Genomic DNA, 15,267 nt, shown 5'->3' on the forward strand with positions numbered 1-15,267 from the left:
GCGGGGGAACCGGCGGAGGGATTCCCTGCCCCCCGACGGGCCCCCCGAAAGGGCTGCATGCGCTGGAAGAACCGACCCCGGGAAAACCCCGGAGACTGGAAAGAAGCAGCCCCACGCCCAGGGCGATACTTGCGAAATTCCCGCAAACGCCCCCGGGCCGCACCACCCCGAGACGCCGGGCGGGCACGGTCCTCCGGCAAACGGGGAACTTTCGAGTCCGACAGAGTCTGAATCAACTTATCCAAGTCCTCTCCAAATAAAAACGACCCCCGAAAGGGAAATTTAGTAAGCTTAGCTTTGGACGCAGCATCCGCCGCCCAAGCGCGCAGCCACAACACACGCCTTGCGGCCACGCCAAAAGCCATGGACTTAGCCGAGATCCGCACCAAGTCATACAGAGCATCCGAGAGGAATGAGGCAGCCATCTCAATCTTCGCTACCTCCTGATCCACCAGAGACCAGTCGTCAGACTCTCGATCCAAGACCCGCTCCGCCCACCGAAACACGGCGCGAGCGACCAGTCCCCCACAAATAGCCGCCTGGACCCCAAAGGCAGAGACTTGAAAATTTTGCTTAAGGATGGTCTCCAATTTGCGCTCCTCAGAGTCCCGCAAGGCAGAACCGCCCTCAACAGGCACGGTATGCCGCTTGGAAATAGCCGAGACCACCGCATCCACGACTGGCGAAGCTAACGTAGCCCGATCCCCTTCAGGAATGGGATACAGGCGAGCCATGCTGCGCGCCAGCCGAAACGGCGTCTCCGGCGTTTTCCACTGCTCAAGAATAATATCCCGAATATCCTGATGCATAGGAAAAGAGCGGGAAACGGAACGGATCCCTCGTAACAGAGGGTCCCCCACACGCGGAGTCTCCGGCGGCGCGTCCTCAAAACGCAAAGCCGAAGAAACCTGTTGAATAAGGTCAGGCAGCTCATCTCTCTGAAAAAGGCGCACCACGGACGCCTCGTCACTGGAGAACGGGAAACCCGACAACCCGCCGCCAGCTTCCGTCCCCTCCAGAGGGTCCTGGAATTCCTCAGAAGGGTCCAGGTCCTCCTCCAGACCGACACGTTCCTCCGACCACAAATCCTCGTCCCACGACACCCGCGGACGCTTGGACAAGAGAGGCGGCGGAGGGGACGTCACGTCAGACGAGAGAGGCAAAGCCGCAGGGAGCGCGGAGGAAACCCCACCCCCCGAGACCCCCTGGGCGCAACCGGGACCCCCAGCCGCCTGAAAATAGGCTTTGCATAATGAAAAGAAAAAATCAGGGGAAAAACCCCCCGAGGGTCCCAAGGGACTCCCTGCCACAGCAGGGGACCCAGCAGAAACCTGCCCCTGCTTAGCCAAAACAGGGGGAAGGTCACCTGAGGTGGAAGACAAAATGGAGGGGCCAGACAGAGAAGATGGCGTCTTTCCCGCCAAAACAGCTCCCTCCATAGCCTGCAGCGGCTGAGAGACCTGAATAGTCTCAGCCGCTAAAACAGGCAAGCCGGCATCAGCTGTCAAAATATCAGCTGAGAGGGAATCCTCTAAAACCCGACCGTCGGCGGCTCGGGGAATCCCTCCGTGGGCGGACGGAGAAGACCGGGCTTCTCCACCGTTCCCTGCCGACTCGCGAGGCACCATCGGCGGGGAGCTCTGGGCGCCTGCAGCCGCTGCCGACGGAGCTCCTCCACCGCACCGGCCTGAACACCGCTTGCACAGGCCGGCCGCGAGTGCCTCGCGTCTGGAGCACAATGAGCACTTTTTCCCTTTAGAAGTGCTCATTGCTCCATACGCGACCTAGCTGTAAAAAAGTGCCGGTTAGTTGAAAAAATACAGTAAAATACAGTTTTCTTAAAGGGATACAACCCTCCAGACCAGCACTACCTCAGGATTTTTTTTTTTTTTTTTTTTTACAGAACAGACTCCACAGGCTCTCGAAGCAATATGCCTTGCTTGATTTAGGGGGCAAGGCTTACTGCTGAGGCTCCTCTAAAAAAATATGGGGAGGTGGAGGAAGTGGGGGGAGGGACCCCGCTCGTGACCCGCCGGGTTTGACACCCCCGAGGTCGGACGAACCCCCAAACAGAGTCCGTCCAAGCTCCGTCCGGCTAAAAACAGGGACAATAAACCTCTAAACAAATTCCAACAGCCCTACCAAGGGAGATGGGTACAGATCACTCAACACCTGCTGGAGACTGAAAGAAGACTGAGGGAAATAGAGAGGAGGGGCTAGGATATACTGTCCCAAAGTTTTGTTTTCAGTCTCCACCTGCTGGTCATGATTAGATATATACCCAATCGTAAAGTTAACCTCTACTGGTCTGGAGAGTGCTAAAGAATACCCCGTTTCCCCGAAAATAAGACCGATCCCGAAAATAAGCCCTAACATAATTTTAAAAGATGCTCCTAATATAAGCCCTATCCCAAAAATAAGCCCTACTTAAGATTGACTCCTGAAGCCCCCCCCCCGAAAAAAATTTTCCCCAAAACTCACTGACTCCATCCCTGACACTAGTGCCGCCTGATTTGCTGAAAAAAAAAAAAAAAATCTGACTCATCGATTTCAGCAACCCCCCCCCACCCCTGCTGCTTTAGGAGGCCTCGGAGCGAAGGTATGTCAGTCTCACAAAGAGAGGGTCGCTGGGGTTCCTGCTGCACAGGGGGATGGGAGGGAGGGGAGGAATGATGCTGCACATGGGGGAGGGGGAGGGGGAGAGAAAAGAAAGAGCTAAGATTGGGGTGGAGGAGAGGGAGAAATGATTGTTGTACATGAAAAAAATAAGACATCCCCAAAAATAAGCCCTAGTGCGTTTTTTAGACCCAAAATTAATATAAGACACTGTCTTATTTTTGGATAAAAACGGTTTGCAGCGAAATTACATCAGTAGTACGAAGTAGGAGCATTCAAGCAGCCGTGTAGCGTTATTACATCAGTTACAGGAAGTAGGAGCAAAACAAGAAGACGGAGATCAGAGGAGAAGCTTCTGCCCACACACGCACACAACTGCACGTACGCTCTGGCGGCTTTCAACAAGTCCGAATCCTTAAAACACGCTGTGAAGGTAAGGGGGAGGGAGGGAGATAGATTCTGGTGGGTAGGTAGGAAGGAAGGAGGGAGGGAGGGGGGTCGCGCGCATTCCCTCCCTTAACTGCGGGGACAAGGCCGTTCACCGTTCCAGGGGCGATGGATGGCCTTGTCCCCATACCTGCGGTGAGCACCTATCCCCCCCTCCACCATTTTGGCGGGTTACGCGCGGCTACTCGCAAGTAACATCCACCGTATCATTCTCTAATGGACATCGCAGAGCTTAGCTTGGAAAGGGTGTCGTTGATCCCCGAGATTCGTCTGCCGCCACCGCAGTCTGGAAGTGCTGTATTTGCCTGCTTGTAAATCCCACATGTCTCCTTTGTCCATCCGACAGACAGAGAAAAGCCAAAACATCAGCACATTTGTATTAAAGAATGACACGGGGAAAAATTCTGTCCCCGTTACCGTCCTGTCCCCGGACCACCATTCTCTGCACCGCCCCTTCCCCGCTGGTCCTTTCACCGCCCCGTCCCTTGTCTCTGCCGTCCCCTTCACCGCCCTGTCACCGTCCCCGCTGTCTCTTTCACCGCCCCGTCACCGTCCCTGTCTTCAGCGTCTTCTCCTCTCCATCCCCCCATCCCCAGCACCCTTCCCGCAGTTCAGCAGCTCCCTCCTGCCGGCCAGCCGGCCATTTCCCTCCCTCCCTCCTTTTCCCTTACCTTTTCTTCTTGAAACTGGCGATTTCTATAAGGCTACGAGCTGTATTACAGCCGGAGCCTTGAAGTCGCGTCGGGTTGCCTGCTAGAAAAGTCTCCTCCGATGCAACCGGAGACAGGAAATTGCGTCAGAGGAGACTTTTTCCAGCAGGCAACGCGACGCGACTTCAAGGCTCTGACTGTAATACAGCTCATAGCCTTATAGAAATCGCCAGTTTCAAGAAGAAAAGGTAAGGGAAAAGGAGGGAGGGAGATGCATGGACGGCCGGCGGGAGAGAGTGGGCTGCCGGATCGAACCTTCGTTCACCGCGCGTTCACTACTTGTTCACCGCCCCGTGCTACCATTCACCGCTCCACGGGGCGGTGAATGGCCTTGTCCCCGAACTCGCGGTGACCTTTTTTTTGGGTCATTGGCGGGTTACCCGCAGCTAACCACGGGTAACAACCACCGTGTCACTCTCTAATTTGTATTTCATAAAACACGCTAAGAAAGGGTGAAATACCTCAGTGTAGAAGACCTTGTGTTCCATAACATTCAGATCCATTGTGAAGAGTCTGGGCTGCAGCGTCGTGCAGAATGTGTTTCCCTCCATCAAGCCAATCTGGGCATTAGCAGGCTGATGACGCAGTAAGTGCTTTTTAGGTGGTACCATGTCTTGCAAGACCTAAAGCAGAATAAAAGCTAAATTGAATTTATAGTAAACAGATCATTATCTTACATCTATGCACACCAAGAGAGATTACTAGGCTAAGAGCAACCTAATTAGTTTTCTTAAATCAACACAGTTCATCTTTACTCTCACCGGTATGTCCTCAGGAGCAGCACAGTAAGAGAAAGATATAATGATTTTTAGCAGAATCCAAAATCCCAATCTGTACAAGCCCCGGTCTACAGTATTTCAATAAACCCCCCCCCCCCCCCCCCCCCCCGTCTCTGAACAAAATTTATTTCAGCTCATTTCAGTCAGGAAACAGCAGATCAAGTGGCACCAGGCTCCCGCTGTTTGGGCTGTGACATTGTTTTTAACTGGATTGAAAAAAAGCCAAGGTCAAAAGATTCCCCTGTCATATTAACTTAAGAGTACATTGCAAAGCTAATTAGCATGCAATGATTTACAAGTTTCCAAGTTTATTAGTTTTTAATATCCCGACCATCAAGCAAATGTCTGGCCGGTTAACAATGTTTTATAAAGGCTAAAAATTTTATGAAATAAAGTGAACGTAAATGACATAGACTAGACAAACTGGAAGGTGAGGAAAATAGGGGAAGGAGGGGAGAAATTACATAATTTAGTAAAGAAGGAGAAAGTGGGGAGAGGATAGAACGAGAGGGATGGGGTAGCATTGTTGAGGCAGGTACTTACTCGCGGTAAGAGGCAGGAAAAAAGAAAGAGAAAGAAAAAATAAAAGAGGAAGACAAGAGAAATGAGAAAGGATGATTTAGGTTCAATTGAAAGCATCTTGAAATAAAGAAAGTCTTTAAGCCGGTCTTGAATTTGATTAAATTTTGTTCGTCCCGTAGATATTGTGGGAGAGAGTTCCATAGTGTGGGTGCAGTTACTGCAAAATGCAGATGAATGGCATTTCATACAAAGCAGATACAGCAATTGCGTTGTGTATCTATAAAAACCGATATAATCCAACAATGGAACACGTGGAGGGTAATTTTATGACACGATGACCAGGCTAAGCCTATTTTACGAAGACAAAAGAGTCACCTATTTGACTTTATAAAACACTAACGTAAATTCTACAGAGATCGTGCCAAGAGCAGTTAAAAACAGCCACGTGTAAATTACTGATGTAAGCCCGTAAAAACCTAAGAATAGCCTTACTGGGTCAGACCAATGAGCCATCTAGCCCAGTATCCCATCTTCGCGGAGGCCAACCCCAGTCTCAAGTACCTGGCAGAAACCCAGATAAAACAACATTCCAGAGCTGAGATTGTGATGTCATAATGCCTCATTCCATCAATGCCAAAGAGCCAACCTCATCAGTGATGTCACGATGGCTTGATTGTCCTATACTTGGCTCACATAAGAACTGCCACACTGGGGCAGATCAAAGGCCCATCAAGCCTAGTATCCTGTTTCCATCAGGTACCAAAGTACCTAGCTAGATCCCAAGCAATAAAACAGATTTTATGCTGCTTTTCCTAGGAATAAGCAGTGGATTTCCTCATGCCATCTCAATAACGGCCTATAGACTTCTCTTTTAGGAAATTCTCCAAACCTTTTTAAAACCCTGCTAAGATAACTGAGATTAGCACATTCTCCGGCAACGAATTCCAGAGTTTAATTACACATTGTGTGCAGAAATATTTTCTCTGGTTTATGCTAACTTTAATTTTAGAAGGTCTATGTGCCTTATAAAATCAGTTCCTAAAGCTATCTATAGTAGTGCGCAAACGTAGACATTGCTCCAAAGAAGAAGTAAATGAGGGCATGTAATCTAGAGCTCATTTTCGAGAGAGAAAAGAGACATCATAAAGTGGCAGAAGAATGTTTTCAAAACTAAGATTTGAGATGGTTTTCTCTGAGGTTCAGCCAACGTTCAAGGGGCTATGTTTTGGGCGGAATGTAGGCGTTCCCAAAAGTTAAACCTTTTTCTGCCTTTTTCGTCTATTCATTGAAAAAGAATTTGATTAGAAGAAAAAGAGATCATATCTCTAAATATTATATAATATATTAATACTAGATTTATAATATGAAATATGGATAAAATAACATTTAAAAATTTTATTCATGTATTACTGAATAGAAGGGAGGGGGGAGGGGAGGGGATATTATTATATTAACTAAGAATTATATAAATTTAGTTTTCTGAAATATTAGTATGAATTTATATTGTTGATGTAACATATGAAAATGAATAAAGATTTCTCATTCAATATTGATAGGGAGAGAGAGAGGGAGGGGTGATTATTATATTCAATAATAATTATATTAATTTAGATTTCTTACATAATATTATAACTTTATAAAATATTGATTTTCTAAAGAAATTTTAAATTTGATATTAATCTGTAAGTTAATCAAGTGTAATTATTCAAGTTTATAATGAATTTATTTGAAACACTTGTTGTAACATAAGAAAATGAATAAAGATTTATAAAACAAAACAGAAAAAGCATGATCACATTACTGAGGCATTCATCAATTCTCATTGGCTTCCAATCCAGGAAAGAATACAATTTAAATTCTACTGTATACTATTTAAAACTATAAATGGAGACAGCCCAACCTACCTAAACGACCGCCTCATCCAAACCACCTCTACCAGGCATAGAAAAACACACACCCCATTCACTTACCCCCCAATCAAAGAAGTAAAAAGGAAAAAACTATAGAACGGCCTACTGGCCACTCAGGCAGCGAAGATAGACAACCAAGTCTCCAACCTATTGACAACAACCCCAGACTACAAGATGTTCAGAAAGGAAATAAAAACTATACTCTTCAATACCATGATAAAGCTTAACCCCCCTCTTACCATCCCCTCCCTAACCCCAGATCCTACTTTTCCCTCTCTTGGAAACCTTCTCTGATCTAACGTTGTAACCCTTCTTCCATAACTCTTTTTGCAATCCACTTTGAACCGAAAGGTAATGGCAGAATAGAAATCTGTAATGTAATGTAATAATGGAACAAAACCAAAATATCTGGGGCAAAAACTGATTATTTTTTGTATGTGTGTGTAATAGTAGCACTGTTTCAAACACAATTAAATTAAAACAAGGTGCCCTAATTAACCACATGACTCTGAAGAGATTAACGCATTAATCTTCCAATGGTTACTTACCATCTCACACCCCCAAAGATGTGACAGTGACAGTACATACCAGGCTCTAAGACGGCTTCCGATATGATAGCCATTCCCATTGACACGCGATCGACGGCCTATGGAGAATCGCATCTGGTTTTCTCACAGACACCTTAAATGTAGGCCAGCATTTCAGAGGCCTACGTTTAAGGCATCTGTCTCATGCTTACAGAGATGCATGGAGATGCTTACCAATGCCCAAGGCCACTTCCAGGGGAAACCATGCCCAAGCCATGCCTTGGACGTCTGTAAGCGTCTCCCCTAGACACGTGACATACATCTACAATGTATGCGTCCTTTCCCCCTCCCTTTTTTTTTTTTTTTTAAATGTGCGTCCCGATTGGCTGTGAGACAGCGGTAGAACGCCTAATGCAGCCCTACCAACGGGAAGCGCATTTGCAGAATCAGGCCTTCAAGATCAGAAGCTGACCAAATTGATTTTATCAGAGTCTGCAACCATACATAGGGCTTCATCACCACAGAGCTCGGACACTGGAAGGAGAAATTCTGGATAGAGGTCAATCAAGCTGCTGATTCTAGTCCAATGGCCAAGCAGACAACGGATAAGGATAAGCTTAAGCTTGAGAAAAGTCCTTCGAGACAGATTTCCTCTGTCAGTCATGCACCCCCCCCTCCCCCAATGAAACCTTACCTCTTTGTGGGGTTCCATGATTACTGTGACAGTTTTCCCTGTGACCTGTGCCAGCACCTGCAAAGAATGCATCGCCTGCTTCCTCACTGTTGAATTGGGGGAGGTCACTTCTCGCACCAGATCGTGAGTCACATGGTGAAAAGACTTCTCCTGTGCACTGATGATGTCATCGGTCTTCTCTTCATCCTTCAGCGGCGTTGCGCATCTAATCAAAAGTTGCTCCAGGGTCGTCTTGGCCATGGCAACTGCGCCATTAGAAACCTGAGAGTAGAAAAAGGTTTGTAATGCTTCTCGGAAATACATTTTTAGAAGCTAAAAGTTTTGGCCGTGATTTGTAAAAAAATGTAAGCTGAATTAAACCAGTATTTCAATGGTTCCTCCTTAGACATATTTATATTTCAACGATTTTTAAGATATACTTTGTATGTGAGAGTAGGATGGGAGTGAGAATGAGTGAAGGAATTGGTGCTGTACTGCCATGTGGTGTATTTTTTATAATTATTTGAGCATAACACAAGCTGCTCAAGGGCCCAAAATGAGTGAACAGTACAGTGGTACCTTGGATTACGAACATAATCCATTCCAGGAGCATGCTCGTAATCCAAAATGCTCGTATATCAAAGCAAGTTTCCCCATAGAAGTAAGGGAAACTTGCTTTGATATGTTCCCATCCCAAACATTATAGGTGACCATTATAGGTGACCAGCTAGCTGTAATATATATGAAATAATAACAGTGTTTTTGGTGTTTACCGTATTTTCACTCATATACCGCGCACCCGTGTAAAACGCGCACACGGGTATAGCGCACGGGAAACTGTAATTTATGTAAAGAAATTTTTAAGTAGCGCGCACACCCTTATACCGCGCATGCCGCCCTGACTCTCCCGTCGCCGCCCGACTCTCCTTTCGCCCGCCCCGACTCTCCTCTCCCCCTTGAAGTCCTGCCCCCCTTGAAGTCCTGTCCCCACCCTGAAAGCCTGATGCCCCCCCCCGACGTCCAATTCACCCCCCCCCCCACCGCAGGACCGCTCGCACCCCCACCCCGAAGGACCGCTCGCACTCACACCCGCACCCCCACCCTGAAGGACTGCGCACACCCCCACAGCCTCCTCCCCCCTCATCATGGAGAAGCTGCCTACTGTTGTCCTGCTGCTTCCTCTGCCGGCGGTCCCACCCCTTCTCTGAGCCCTGCGTCTGCGCTGCTTCCTCTTCTGGCGGTCCCGCCCTTTCTCTGACATCAGAGAAAGGGCGGGACTGCCGGAAGAGAAAGCAGCGCAGATGCAGCGCTCAGAGAAGGGGGCGGGACCGCTGACAGAGGAAGCAGCAGGACAACGGTAGGCAGCTTCTCCATGATGGGGGGGTGGGGGTGTGAGCGGTCCTTCGGGGTGGGGGTGCAAGTGCGAGTGGTCCTTCGGGGTGGGGGTGCGAGCGGTCCTGCGGAGTGAATTGGACGTCGGGGGGGGGGGGGGAACTATGTAAAAAAAAATGTGTACAATGCACTCACGAATATAACGCGCGCGTTATATGTGTGAAAATACGGTACTATTGGGGTTAGATTAAGTAGTGGTAGTAACATCATTAAATCATTATGTTGGTAGACTGCAGCTCCACAGCCTTCCCGCTATCGATTGGTGTACCTCAAGGCTCTGTCCTGGGACCACTCTTTCTCAATCTACACTTGCTCACTTGGAACGCTGATCTCCTCCCAAGGCTTCTAGTAACACCTCTATGCTGAAGACTCCCAGATCTACTTCTCTGCGCTAAATATCTCTACTGAAACTCAGACCAGAATCTCAGCCTGCCTGTCCGACATTGCCGCCTGGATGTCTCACTGCCATCTAAAATTGAAAATGGCTAAAACAGAGTTGCTCAACTCCCCGCTTCCCTCGTTCTCCGTCTCTATGGACAACACTCTCATCCTTCCTGTTTTGTCTGCTCATAATCTCAGGGTCATCTTTTGACTCCTCTCTCTCCTTCACCGCCCAGATATAACATATCGCTAAAACCTGCCGCTTCTTCCTCTATATTATTACCAAAATCCCACCCTTCCTCCTGAGCACACTACCAAAACAAGTTTCCAAGCTTAATTTAAATTTGTTATTCCGCTTATTATACTTCTAAGCGGGGTACAGAAACATAAAATTGGGGGTAAAATATACTTGTAGGTCAAGACTGGCGTACAAGGTTGGGGGGCGAGAACTCCACTGATAGATAGGACAGTGAGACAATTAAGGTGAGTACAATAGGGAGAGATCCTGTCTGAGAGAAACTTTAGAGAAAAGGTTCATTCATCGAAGGCGACCTTGAATAAGGTCTTCAACTTTGATTTAAAGCAGTTTAGTAGGGGTTCTTTTCTTATTTTGATTGGTATAGAATTCCACAGTTGGGGGGCAATTACTGAAAAAATAGAATATCGGGTTGTGTCACAGTTTATGTGGCGTAATGAAAGAATTCTAATTCACCCCAAAATATCCAATCAGCATATACCAGAGAAAGGGACAAAAACACTAATTATTTTGAGTAAATGGTGAAAAAGACATCAGTATTTCCAGGGATAAAAATCAACTATTATCTTCTGGATATCTCTATTTCGGCTTCAAAGCTGTCATAGGAAATACATCCCTAGTCAAAAAAACTCCATTCACAATTCGTCAAGAATATGTAACTCAATCAATTCACTTCAAATATTCAAATAACATTTCAAGAATTGTTTAAAGACTAAAGCACTTATCTGCAAGCATGTCCCATCTCCAGTCGCCAAAAGTCCATAGCAGAAATCAAAGTCCTGGGGGTTGCAGCCAAAAATGATCACGCTAGATTGATATGAGTCTAATCCTGGGAATGAATGTTGTTCTAGCGTGATCATTTTTGGCTGAAATGCGTGTTTGCTTGTCAACTATCGAGCCGTGTTTTGAGTTAATTTGCCCTCAAAAACAAGCACATCCATTGCATTGATTAGCAATTCTATCTACTTTAGTTTCACCGTTGTTACCATTACCCATCCATAGCTTAAAGAACTTTAAATAAATAACTCAAATTTAATTTTTTGTTGATTTTGCAATTTTATAATTTCAATTATAATGTGCCATAAAAAAACATTTGCTCCGTTCAGTGTGCCAGAGCTGAAAAAGTTCTGACACACTCTGGTCTAGCTATTGACATCAACCTCTTGTTTCCATAAGACTTAAAATCACCCCCTTCTAAATCAAAACAGTGGACTGTCAATAAACATTCCAACACTGCCCAACATCATCATTAAATCCCTCTCCATCATTAAATCATTAAATACCTCTCCAGTAAGATCCATCATAACAAAAAGCAGAGCCTTGAGGAAAGTCTGTTGGTTCTGGAGGACCCAAATTAGAGGCAAACGTTCCATTAGAAACTTAATGGACACCACGCCACCCAGTTTCGCATACCAGGCCTGCTCATAACAGCAAGCACATAACCGCTCCACGATATAAGAGAACAGAGGAAGCTGGCAGGCCTGAAAAAAGGGGGAAAAAAAAGATATATCACTTCACTATTTAATAGCCATCTCATCTCTTGTTTATAAGGCTTTCCCACAAGGGTGCACAACTTCTGAACCTGCATAATGTCAAGAATTTAGCCATTTACCCTTTCCTTTGAGCCCAAGATGATGCTGGCAACATCAAATATCACGGCTAGAGCCACCTCGCCTATTTTACACAATTCCTTCTCTTCGTACGCCATGCAGATCGCTATCGCATCGATAAGCACCAGGGGGTCCATCCCTTTTGATCCGTTTTCTTCGCTATGGAACATGGCAGTGCTGGGCTGACTTCCAACCTGATAGCACTGCAGCAAGAAAGGCCCTGGAATCATAGCAGAAAGGTCACTGCACTAAATGATCTGGATCATGACTGACACTTATGCAAATTTTAAAAAAGAAAAGCTCTTAGAGCCTGATTCTATAAACGGCGCCGTTGAGCGTGGCGGTCAATCATCCGTTAGGTGCCGTTTATAGAGTCACACCTAACAGCACCTAAGCGGTCTTTGCTGCTGGTAGGTATTCAATCCTTAGGCCCACTCCCATTTAGGCCAGGGTCTTCTTGGTCTAAGAATGCAGCAAAGTCCACACCTACTTGCTGGTAGACACCTCAGTGTACACGCCTGACCAGATAATTATTATTTTTTAATGGTGCTTTCAATCATCAGCACATGAAACTGGACTGTGTTTTGTTTGGTCCTTACAAAATGCACAATATATGGACCAGTGTGCCTTGATAACCTAGGTGCTTTATAAACTTACCCTACATGTGGACAGAAATTGATGGGAGTATAGTGTGTTGTGCTTAACTCGCTGAAACTACAAGTATAAGCATCGCCATAGGGGGACAGACCAATGAACCATTAAACCCAGTATCCCGCATCCAATAGCTGCCAATCAGGTGACACGTTATCTGGCAAGATCCCAAAAGAGTAAAACAGATTTTATGCTGTTTATCCCACAACTAAGCAATAGATTTTCCTAAGTCCACTCTAATAATAGACTAAGGACTTTTCTTTAAGGAGCGCGTCCAAACCTTTTTTTAAACCCTGCTAAGCTAACTGATTTTACCACATTACATGTTGAGTGAAGAAATATTTTTCTTGGTTCGTTTTAAATTGACTATTTAATAGCTTCATTGTGTGCCTCCTAGTCCTTGTATTTTTGGAAAGCCGTGAATGTGCAAGGACAGAAGCAGCTTATAAAACAGAATTTTTTTTTTTTTTTTTTTTTAAAAAGAAAAACGAAACGCTGAAAATTGACAAGCAAGACTGGTCGTGACCTGTTTGGGCCGCCGCGAGAGCGGACTGCTGGGCAGGATGGACCTATGGTCTGACCCGGCGGAGGCACTGCTTATGTTCTTATGTCATCAGGTCAGATAACTCGAAATGATTTACTGACTTTTTTGCCTTTGAACATGATTCATCCCAATTACATGTCTGTACTTTCCAGCTCTGGTTAAACACTTGACAGTTTCCGCAGCCTCCCTCATCGATGCACTCACCACACTGATGGGCAACCGCTACCATTGTGTAATGACGAATTAGGCTGGCTACAAAAGGCAGGGCGCTGGGCCGCAGATCTTTGATGACAGCCGACATGAATGCCCCTGTCAACGCCTGCTCAAATGTTTTACGGGCCGGCGTGTCTTGAGCTTTATACCGATGAGAAATAATTACGCTGGGTATGGACTTCTCCATAAAGCTGCAATACAAAATGAAAGCCATTAGCCCAATTCTGAACTAGCATGCAAGTAGCTCAACCATGACCACCGTATGCTTTCATTTCCAACGCGTGCATTCTCTCTCTCTCTCCCTACCCCCCTCCCCAAATCCCCTGTACAGGCTTCCAAAGGGGTTGAGCCAGTTCATTTCTTCCATTTTAATTTTGTCAAGTGCTGGACTCAAGCAATGATGGATGATTCAATTTCATTATGAACATTTAAAAACCAGCGGTTCAAGAGAGGACAAACATATTCCAAATAATTTGTATACAAGCAGCGGAATGGAATTCAATTACAGCTTGGCCTTTTCAACAGCGCCGGGTCTTTTCCGGCTTTAAACAGAGACATTTGATTTTGATTTGGTAATGGCTGAAATGTTAATCAATCGTATCACATCAAGATAAGCTGCTACAGCCAAACCTCCAGGAGTTCTTTCAAAGGCCTTGACGAGGCCTATAGCAAAATATATATTTCCACTCAATGTTTACTTTTTTTGCATCTTAATTCCCACCTTTCCCCTTTTCCTCTAGGGCAGGGATGAGAAATCCTTTGGGACGGGGGGGGGGGCCACACCGGGAGCCATGACTAAGGAGCTCCTTTACTAAGCTACAGTAAGCGCCAACGCGTGCTTATTGCGGCTTAAAAGGGCTTACCGGAGGGTGCATTGAGCTATCCGGAGGGTACCGTAACAATTGAGCACAGGACAAAAGCGCTCCAACAAAGGCACACCGACAATTGCACGCAAGACGTATGCACGCCGCCAGTCCCGCTGCTTTAAAGCCTTACCGTTAGCACTGTAAGGAGGGTATTGGGGGGGAACCCCCCCCCCAGTACATGTACAAGTCCTCACGCTCCCGTTGGGGGGGGGTGGTTACACTGAAAACCATTTTCCTTTCAGTTTTCGGTGGTCAGCAGTTTTTCAGTGTAGTGATGGGGGGTTTCTCCCCCCCCCCCCAACAGGAACGCAAGGACTTGTACATGCAGTGGGGGGGGTTTCCCCCCCACACACACACAGCGGTAACGATAAGGCTTTAAAGCAGCAGGACAGGCGGCACGCATAAGTCTTGTGCGCCTTTAAGTCTGGCGCGCTTTTTACGGGTCACCATCCAGAGAGGTAAGTTTTAAATATACACATGCTACCTAATGCTAAAAACTATTTTTTTTTTTTTTTTTGGCCAAGGAGATGTGCCTGAGGGCAGAGAATGGGCATTTCTGAGCTGACTGGTACAGCATTAGCACATTAGCCTTTAGGGCCTGATTCTCTAAAGCAGTGTTTTTCAACCTTTTTACACCTATGGACCAGCAGAAATAAAAGAATTATTCTGTGGACCGGCATCAGTCCGTGGACCGGCGGTTGAAGAACACTAGGCTAAGTCATGGGCCAGACCCCGCCCATCTCCACCCAATCTCCACCCCAGACCCCGCCCCATAATAGTACTAATTGTAACACTATTTTTTCCATTCATTTTTCACAGATACACAATATAATCTTTTTAACAACACATAATGGTTAACCACAAAATTAAACTACACAAAGCACACTGACAGCAGATGTAAATTCTCAAAATTGACATAATTCAATCACAAAATTCAAAAATAAAATCATTCCCCCCTACCTTTGTTGTCTCCTTCCCTCCATGCTATGCCTTACCTTCTGGCCTGCTCTCACCTGGACATTTTATGCCGCCCCCGGTGTTATCTACAGGTCGGCTCCCTCTTCCTCACTGATGCAGTGCACAAAGCTGCAGGCAGCGGCTCCGTGCGTGTCCCGTGCATCATTTGGAAGCCTTCCCTCTGACATTGCAATGTCAGAGAGAAAGCTTCCA

At 46.3% G+C, this 15,267-nt stretch overlaps 1 protein-coding gene across 6 annotated transcripts in view; it reads right to left on the reverse strand.

Moving 5' to 3' along the window:
- The window catches only part of TRRAP (transformation/transcription domain associated protein), a 359,951-nt gene that overhangs the window by 265,111 nt on the left and 79,573 nt on the right, over positions 1-15,267 (reverse strand). For all 6 annotated transcript variants that reach the window (XM_033914195.1, XM_033914194.1, XM_033914196.1 and 3 more), the window contains 5 exons: positions 13,223-13,422; positions 11,826-12,043; positions 11,497-11,694; positions 8,206-8,466; positions 4,235-4,396 (listed from right to left, as the gene is read on the reverse strand). In XM_033914195.1, the coding sequence (XP_033770086.1) occupies positions 4,235-4,396; positions 8,206-8,466; positions 11,497-11,694; positions 11,826-12,043; positions 13,223-13,422 (1,039 nt within the window). The remainder of the gene's footprint in view (positions 1-4,234; positions 4,397-8,205; positions 8,467-11,496; positions 11,695-11,825; positions 12,044-13,222; positions 13,423-15,267) is intronic.

Source organism: Geotrypetes seraphini, chromosome 11, assembly GCF_902459505.1.
Source record: "Geotrypetes seraphini chromosome 11, aGeoSer1.1, whole genome shotgun sequence".
Lineage (NCBI taxonomy): Eukaryota > Metazoa > Chordata > Amphibia > Gymnophiona > Dermophiidae > Geotrypetes > Geotrypetes seraphini.